Raw genomic sequence first — 9,433 nt, forward strand, 5'->3', positions numbered from 1 at the left:
ATTATACTAGCAAAGATAGAAGGGTTAGGAACCAGCAAAAAGGAAAAAGCAAAATTTGAAAAATTAATAGAATTTGAGGAGAAAATAGAGACAAGGGTCCTATTGAGAAGTAAAAGAAAGTTAATAGTGATAGCAAACACTCACAGGAAAAAATAATCAAGAAAAACAAATTTAAAACATAAGCAGAATGCAAAAACAAAGTAAAAAGACAAAATATTGAAAAAGGAGAGAAAAAAATTTTAAAGGAGAAAAAATTTTTACAAAATTTTAAAGACCTTGATGAATGAAAGATAATATGAAATACAAAAAAAATTTTTTTAAGATTGCGTCAAAGAAAAATTTCCTACTTTTGAACGCGTGATTTCTTTCCAAGATCTGCCGTCTTAGGATTCACCCACTCACAATTTTCTGTGCCCAGTTTCAGGGCCTGAGGGCTTTTCAGATTCCTTCCTTGCACCCCTGAGGCGCCTCAGTCCCTTCCTGCAGGACCGCGGTGACTGTTCAGGCCACTGTGTGTCCTTGTTCCTCTTGGGAACGAGGAACACGGAAAACGCAGGGACACTTTAAATCTAGAAAACCTATATAAATGTTTTTTTCCACGGAAATCTCAAAAGAAGCAAAAAAACAAAAAGAAATCGTTGAGCTAAAAAAAAAAAAAAAGTATTTTTCTTAACCAGTTACTAACACACAAAAAAGCAGACGGCCCATTCTAACACACAAAAAAGCAGATGGCCCATTCTCTCTGCACCCCTCCCGCTGAGATCCCTTCAGCCGCAGCCAATCCTCCCAGAATGCCTCTCGCTGGCCTCCGACACCAAGGCTCAGTCGGCCACGCTTGCGCCTGCGCCGCGCCGCCGAGCCAAAGCGAGGAAGGGCGGTGCTAACGCGGTGGGGAGGGCGGGGAAAAACTACGCAACAGCCTTCCCGCCATTGGCTGCTGCGCAAGCGTTTCTGGGTAGAACGAGGTCGCCAGGCTTGTGTGTGCACGCTGCTCACCCTCCAGCGCTGGTCTGCACGGCGCCGTCTTTCGCTGCGCTGGTCTCGCCCTCAGAGGTGCTGCAGCCTCCTGGGCAAGAAGTCCGAGAAGCCGTTCCGCTGTCCTTACCGCCATGCCCAAGAATAAAGGTAAAGGAGGTAAAAACAGACGCAGAGGTAAGAATGAGAACGAATCTGAAAAAAGAGAATTGGTGTTCAAAGAGGACGGGCAAGAATATGCTCAGGTAATCAAGATGTTGGGAAACGGACGATTAGAAGCAATGTGTTTCGATGGTGTGAAGAGGTTATGTCACATCCGGGGGAAACTGAGGAAAAAGGTTTGGATAAATACCTCAGACATCATACTGATTGGTCTCCGAGATTACCAGGATAACAAAGCTGATGTGATTCTTAAGTACAATGCGGACGAAGCGAGAAGTCTAAAAGCGTATGGCGAGCTTCCTGAGCATGCTAAGATCAATGAAACTGATACATTTGGTCCCGGAGATGATGATGAAATTCAGTTCGATGACATTGGAGATAATGATGAAGACATTGACGATATCTAAATTGAACCCAGCATTTTATGTTTCAGTTTTTTGGAAGATAGCCCTACCGTTTGGATTTTGGCTGTAACCCTCCAGGAAGTTTTCATTAGCATGATTGTAATTTATTAACGCAGTCTTGATTTGGTTCCAAAGTATTTTTTCTGTAAAAAATGCTAATGATAAATTATCTTAAGTGAAATTTTAAACCCATTTTGTTCTATTGATGTGCTAGAGCTTACAGATAGAAGACCACTTGTATTTCAAAAAATAATGCATTACTGCCTTTCCTGTTTCGCCCACTTCAAGTAAGAAATGGATGTTTTGAATTTTAAAAAATTTTGAAAGACGAATGGACAAATATATAAACACAAAAACAATTATTTTAAGTCAGGGTGCTCTCAGACCTACTGCCCAAATTGAACTGCAACAACCCTTTACAGTTTTTAGGTTTGTAACTATAAATAGATTATTCAGAACTTTTCTTGTAGGTCAGCAGTAAACAGAGATCTCTTGTGATGAGGGTCAGAAGGAAAAACACTTTTTCATCTATGAAAGCAAGTAGGAATCTTGTACGGAAATTGCCTTAGGTCCAGTGGGAACTGCCTATTCCCCTTGCTGTCTTTCTTCTGGTTGTGTTTTTGGTTTTTCATTTGTTTTTGGTCTTTTAGAGACAGGATCTCACTGTGCAGTTCAGGCTGGTCTGGAGCTCACTTTACAGCCCTGGTTGTTCTTGAACTTGCAACAGTTCTCCTGCCTCAGCCTCCCGAGTGCTGGGATTATAGGCGTGTGCCATCATGCTTGGCTCTCTTTTTTAAAATGATATTCATCTCCAAATGTAATAGCAACCTGTACTGCCGCTTGTTTTGCACTAGAAATCAATTTTGACCTAAGAGCAATTACATCTTTCCAGTTCAATTCATAGGTCTGAGTAAATCCCCTAAAGAACTCAGTGTATTTATCAAGATTGTCTGAAAATGATCCCAGATCTTACTTGACCTGGTTGAGGCCACTGAAATTGAAGGACACTTGGGCACAGGTAGGTCTGAATTCTCCACCCACCTCCTGTGAGGGATATTGCCCTAGAGCTTGAACAAAATCAGAGGTGGATACAGCCCGGTAGAGACCTCATTTAGGGTTGCTTTGAAAGTCTTATCCTTAATGTAGGGAGACTTAGGCTCAGTAATGGTAAATACATCAAACTGTGCCCCAAGGTCTACAAGCATTTGGTTTTCCAGTGGCCCCACATCTGTAGTGCAAACACAAGTCAGGATTGTCTCAATGCGGAGAAAGCCCAAACGTAAGACCCCTCTGACCTTCCTCTGTCTTACAGTACATCGCCACTATAAAACAGTACCACAATCAGCATTTCCTCTGCATTCCCTTTTACCTCTGGGGGATAGGCAGACCATGCAGGGTGCAGAACAATATTGAACAGCTCTTCCTCAAGAGTGTAAAGGTCAAACAATTTCCAGTGCTTAAAATACACTCCAAAGAAATAAGGGCATTTAACACTGAGTTTTCCATCTGCAGAACAAGGGAAAAAATGAGGTGACCCTTTTAACCCCTACTTGGTTTTCACATGCTCTCAAAGTGTTCCTTGAGGTTTCCCTGCTCCAGAGCAGGTGGCTGGCATCTGCAGAGTAGCCAAAAGATAGGTAGGGCTGGACTAGCCACCCTTTCCGGTGCATACACCTACTTCTTCTGAAAACCCACATTTCCAGCTCCAGGGTATGTTAAAAGCACAGGCCACACTTGATTCCTGCTAGAACAGCCGTCTTTAAGAAGGGAAGTGTTGCCAGTGAAATATTAAGCCAATGGCCAAGAGACCTGAACAACTACATATTTTCATCTGTCGATCCTGCTGGTCACAGGAGAAAACCCTTGCCCAGGCACTGGATCAGCCAAAACTCTCATGTGTTCCTTTCTGAATAAGCATGAATTCTGATCCTTGTCTAACCCAGGGGTAGGGTATGTCATTTATAAAGCAATGCCTATAGATGAGCACTCAAAATCTAAGGATTCAGGAACTTCCAACTGGAAAGGAAAAAAAGATTTTCAGAATTGTATAAAACGCATATTACCATTTACTGACGGTGATAACAGCTATCTACAACAGAAGCCAACTGCAAAACCTGTCCCCTGGCCTGACAGACCTGTGAGTGAGAGTGGCAAAGCAGCAATGAGAGATTCAAAAAACCATTCCAAACAGCCGTCTAAAATAAAACAAGCCATCTTGTAACTACCAAACTAGCCAATCAAGCAAGTTCAGCAACCAGTGTAGAATTAAGTTTAAGTTCAAATGCAGCATATATGAAATGAGAATATAACAAAGGAGCTCTGCCTGCAAAAATAAAAACCTCCCACCAATGAAACCTGATATGAACACATCGGAGTCTTCGATGCTCTCACCTTTTAACAGCTTAAGCAACCAGTAAACAGTGGATGACAATTTTTGATTACTGAAATGAGCCACACTCCAGAATTTAGTCAGAGTACTTAAGGGTGTCATGAAACATAAGCAAACTTTTACCTCCTTCCAATCATCTTAGTACAACCTCCAAGATGATGTAAGAGAAATACAGCTCCCAGCCTGCAAGATGAGATAAAGCAAAGCAAAGGCTAACAGTGGCTAGAAGTAGAAAAGGTTTACTGAGAGACAGCTCCTGAGAGAAAGGATGTCCTGGAAGTGGGTTGCACTGGGACAAAAGAATTTAGACAGCAAAATCACAATGTGAGTCAAACTACAATCAACCTAGAGGATTGCAAGTGTAGTTCCTTAGCTAATAGTGATCCAGAAGGGAAGTCGGTCATGTAACAAGGGTACATAGAACAATGGCATTTTGGGGAAGGGGTGGGGCTGGATGTTCTGGTTCCTCACCTTGGGCAACTGATACAAGGCTGTAGTTCCTGGGCAAGGTGGTGCTAATTATAGTATAATTCCAAGTTACTGCTTGTCCCTTAGGCACTTTGTGCCTGGCTACTGCATCCTATGTTAAGGCCTGGTTTCTTCAGATGCACCTCCAGTCACAAATCTGATGTCTTAATTTGCCCTGACTTTGAGAGCCCAGCTCCCCTCTGACTGTACATCTATCTAACTTAGCGGCCTACAATAAGACTAGCCCCAGGGATGAATCATCCAGGGGTCAGGCCTGCAGACATCCAACAAGACAGAAGGGCCCTGGGGCACTCCTCGCACTCTCCATCTGGCCAAGCTGTCCCTTCCACAGAGAAATCTTGGATAATCATGACTGTAGAGGGAAAAGACTCAGCCTCTTGCTGAACATGGAACTCGGCTTTGAGTTACTCTTCAACCCTGGCCTTCCAGCCACCATAGCTCAGTAAAAGAAGTTACTGGTGAGGAAGTGATTCTTTACTTTTCACACCCTTTAGGCTGTAATTTGGATGGCTTTCTCTTCTCATTCCTTTTTGATCATACCTGAAAGCCCAGTTCTCCTCTTTGGGGAGAGATTTTAATCTTGTTTAAATACTGTAGTATATATGCACCTTAGGCACGTTGCCTCCCTCTAGTGGAGATCAAAATAAATTCTGAAATAGAGGCTATGAAAAGGACACAGTTGGAATAGGAGCTACCCCAATGCAAAGAGAGCTCAGAGACCCCACTGTTTTTCCTCACCAGAGATGACATCCTCTGAGATCTGAAGCTAGAAGAAGACTGTTACCTATAATTGACAAGGGCACAAGGTTTACTTACACTGTGTTAACAGTTCTTGTAACTCTTCAATTTGGGGACACTCCAATTTTGAGAGTCCAGAAACTCACTGGAGTGAAGATTGGTACAGGATTTTAGATTAGTAAAGGAGGTGGTAGCACCCATCCACCTAGGTGACCAACACATAGACTGTCCTTTCCCAGATCCCTGAGGGTGCCAATTGGTTCTTGTTGTTAGATTTATTTTATTTTATAGAGGATAAAACAATAAAACCAATCAAAACAAACCAGTGTAAGAGATACAGGACTTCAAAACATTACAAAATCAGCAATAGTTACCATACTGACTTTTGATGTCTTCAAAATAGCTGCAGATAACTTCAGACATAGTAAAAGTCAAACAGAACAGGATAGAATAGAAACAATAAAAACAAAACAATACAATTTGGTGTTAGATTTAAAAGATGCTCTTGTGTTCTTTGGCATCCAGATTCCTAGTTGCTTTTTGCTTTTGAAAATCCTAATGACCAGCCCCCTCCACTGACTTGGTCTGTGCTTCCACAAGGGTTCATCTTTTTAGTCAGGTGCTATCCCATGATTTGGCCTGTGGTGAACTTTCCCAAGTTACAGTCCTTCAATATTTCATTGATACAATGCTGTGTGTGCCCTCATGTAACTCCCTCCTCTAGGTCCGTAGTCAGCACTGGGGTGCATTGATTCAGCACTGGAGTGTACTGATTCATCCGGGGCGCTGAAACTCCCTTATTTTCTGGGGCCAGTTATAAACAGGCCCTTGAGAAACCCCTTTGGGGGTGGGGGGAGTATATCAGTTTCATTAGTGGTATAATTATGGTGCAGACAATTCCATTTAACCGAGATACAGGCTAAAAATTACTATTCTTGCTCAAAATTTAATTACAAAAACAAAAGGGGAATTTTACCTAGACTTAATTGGGCAGTGTATACTATCAAAATTTTAAATCCTACTAAGGGTAGAACTACAACAATGGGATGACAATTCAGGTAAAAGAAAGAAGCTAGGAAGGGTCCTTCAGAAAGATCTTCATACTAGATGATAGAAGGAACCCAGCTCAGTGCTAATTTGGGGTCGAGGGTGTACTTACGTTTTTCTAGGAAATGCTGAACCACCTTTGTGGGTGCCAGTGCATATTATCCAGCTGTATCATGGACCCAAAACCAGAGAAGTAGCTGATTCCACCTCTCAAGAAGCAGATGCTCAGTCCTACAACAGAGATGCCTCAGAGACCACGACACAACTGACAGGATGAAGCTAGAACCAACCTTAATTAACCCAGGATGCCCAGGAGATGGTACCCAAAAATAAAACCAAAGGTCCAGATAGATGATAAGAGTGTATACTAAGTCCTATGGCAAAAAATATATATTAATTATACATAAGATTTTGTCCTTTTTGGATTCTTTTACAAGAGAACTCTGCTAAGTGATCCACCACAAATCTGACTAGTCTATTTGTAGTCACAAATTCTACAATTGTAAAAATTACTATAATTCAATTTGGCCAAGATATATTTGAGTGTACTGGTTGTATAAGATGTTTGTCAGTCTGCCTGTATCTGTTTGTCCAATCTATTAAGCAGTTGGGAGTCAGCTAAGCTAGTAATCATTCACATGTGCAGAGCCAAAAGCACAAGGGCATGTACAGGAGTGCCCAAGGGCACAGAGCGCCTCAAAAACGTGCTGGGGATATGGGGTGCTGGAGGTGACAGGTGTTCCAACACCAAGACCACGGTGTAAGAAGCGAAAGGTTCAGCAAAAGGTTGTGATTAAAGTGTGTAAACAGAAATTTTGTGGACACTTAACAACTCTGTTTGTTTCTATGTCTGTCCCAATCTGTACGGATTGTCTGTCCATTTTTGTCCATTCTGTAAACAGCTGTTCCTTTTTTGTTTGACCTAAACAACTTTTTCTTTTTTTATATTTTTTATATTTTTCGATCATTTAATCAAAGTTTAATTTGGGTAATAGACTTAAAAACCATGCTTTCACCTGGGTTCCCAGTTAAAATGTTGCTAAAATTGGTTGTGTAAATGTACATTGTTTATTGTAACTTGAGAGTCTCTCATTGTTCAAAAACAATGTGTTAAATGTTATGATTGGCTTTTTATTAAGTCATTAAAAATTATTAAGATGATTAAACAAAGCCAGCCATGGTGGCTCATGCCTGTAATCCCAGCACTTGGGAGGCTGAGGTGGGAGTATTGTTGGGAGTTCGAGACCAGCCTGGGCTACAAAGTGAGCTCAAGGCCAGCCTGAACTGCATAGTGAGACACTGTCTCAAAAAAGACAAAAAAAAAAAAAAAAAAAAGATGATTAAAAAAAATCCCTTAGGGTAGGGAGAGGTTATTGGATAGGACTTCAATTGAACAGAGGCCCCAGTGATCTCCATAGCCTTATGGGAGACACCCTAACTTTAGTTACATTATTGTGATATGTTCATCTTGGTCATTGTCAAACGAAACAATAAGGTTTTTGATTTAAAGATGCCCATAAAAGGTTTTCAGTGTGGCTATGACAGATTGTTATTAACTTCATGGTGTATCAATGTATTCATGCTTCCAGATATACAGGTTTTCCAAAATGGGAAACAAGGATTGTTTATGGTGACTGAATATTGTTTCAGATTCAGACCTCTGCCTTTAACAAAAACTAATTAGATGTACATCTCATTAAAGGTAATCAAGTTAGGTAAAAGCTTCTTATGTATTAGATATGGATGACTGACTGAAAGGAGACATTTTATGTCAAACTGAAAATTCAGATGTGTTACAAAATGTCATATGATTGTCATGCTATAATGTTTTATGTGGGTCTGATTTCTGATTTTCTGTGTAAAATATGTAACAACATTCTACAGGTATTCAAATGTTAAAAACACCCATGGACAGTAGAAAATAGTTTCATTTGATGCTCTAAGATGCTTGATATTTAGATAAGATAATAATGTTAAACTTGCTGCCTCTACTACACTGTGCTGTTATCAGTCTTTTCTTCTGGATGTTCAATAACTGAAGTTTAGAGGCTAAAAATTAGAGAGGCAGATGGGCTAAGAGGATAGCCAATATTCTGGCCCTAGCCCTCCAAGGTCAGTGAGGTCCAGAACATAAGAGAACCTCTGCTCTGACTTCCTGTACTCAGTGAGTCCTTAATTTTCTGATCAAGAAGATTATGAGACCACAGAGAAGAATGATCATCAGTGTGTGGTGTGCCTAAGGAGAGTCACCAGGAGAAAAAGTCTCCCAGCTTTCATAGAAAGCAATTTGGTCAAGCAGTGGCCGTGACTCATCCAAATGGCTGACACAGCCAGAACTAAGAAGAAGTGCTATGTGTGGTTCCAAGGCATTTCCTGAGAAGACCTAACTGACCTTGATAGATTAAAAAAAATACTGATTGTTTTTAAAACAAGTCTCACCTTAACTTAGTATTGAACATCTTGAAGAAAACGTACAACTACTAGGGGTATACAAAACAATGCTAAAGCAATGTTATAAAAGAAACTCAAATCAATAACCCCTTCTGACAATTGCCAGCTACACTGATAGCTGTCTGCTGTTATGGATTAATGGACTGCACAGGGTTTCAGCTGTGGAAGGCATGGACTTAAAATCCTTGGACTGCTCTTAAAATAAAAAGGTCTTCTACAGAGTTCTTCAAACACAACTCCTCCAGCTTTAACTGACCACCCATCCTGTGCTACAACAAAATGAAAAAGAGGGATATGGAGGGAGCCATTGAAGCTGGAGATTGATCACATGTGTGGGGCTAAAGCAAGACCGGCCCTGAAAACACACAGAGCTCAAAGCAAGCCACTTAACAAGTGTTCCAGGACCAAGAAAGCAAGGGACCCAGGTCTACCAGGCAGACAGATTGCAAAGCAGCAGGGTTAAAATTGGCATTCTTCTTTGGAGGGTATAAATAAACATGCTACAGTGATTGAGCAGTTCTTTCCTCCCATCTCGGGGATAAGGGCTCCTCTTGACCTCAGCTTTGTCGCTATTTTTCTTATCCTCTCATGGCCCTTCACCCCAAGAACCTCAGGAGCCGTCTGTGTCACAGCAAGCAGCTTAGTTAGAGAGCATGATCCAGCACACTCTCAGGAGCCTTGCACAAAGTGAATCCAGATGCCAGTCTCAGAGATTATCATGGAGTGAAGGGAGTAAAGATTGAGAAAGACTTACCAGAAATTAGTGAAAAGACTAGAT

General features: G+C 41.2%; 1 protein-coding gene across 1 annotated transcript; it reads left to right on the top strand.

Annotated features, from left to right (window-relative positions):
* The first annotated feature begins 938 nt into the window (after window positions 1-938).
* LOC100735544 (eukaryotic translation initiation factor 1A, X-chromosomal-like) lies at window positions 939-9,164 on the top strand. Its single transcript, XM_063227400.1, has one exon. The coding sequence runs from the start codon at window positions 1,110-1,112 to the stop codon at window positions 1,542-1,544; it is 435 nt and encodes a 144-aa protein (XP_063083470.1). The 5' UTR covers window positions 939-1,109; the 3' UTR covers window positions 1,545-9,164.
* Window positions 9,165-9,433: the final 269 nt, after the last annotated feature.

Source organism: Cavia porcellus, unplaced genomic scaffold, assembly GCF_034190915.1.
Source record: "Cavia porcellus strain 051 isolate PalLab524CR breed Dunkin Hartley unplaced genomic scaffold, mCavPor4.1 scaffold_17, whole genome shotgun sequence".
Taxonomy (NCBI): Eukaryota; Metazoa; Chordata; class Mammalia; order Rodentia; family Caviidae; genus Cavia; species Cavia porcellus.

Bases quoted from the DNA above. Each gene is read 5' to 3' on its own strand.
- LOC100735544 (XM_063227400.1), top strand. From the start codon at position 1,110: ATGCCCAAGAATAAAGGTAAAGGAGGTAAAAACAGACGCAGAGGTAAG.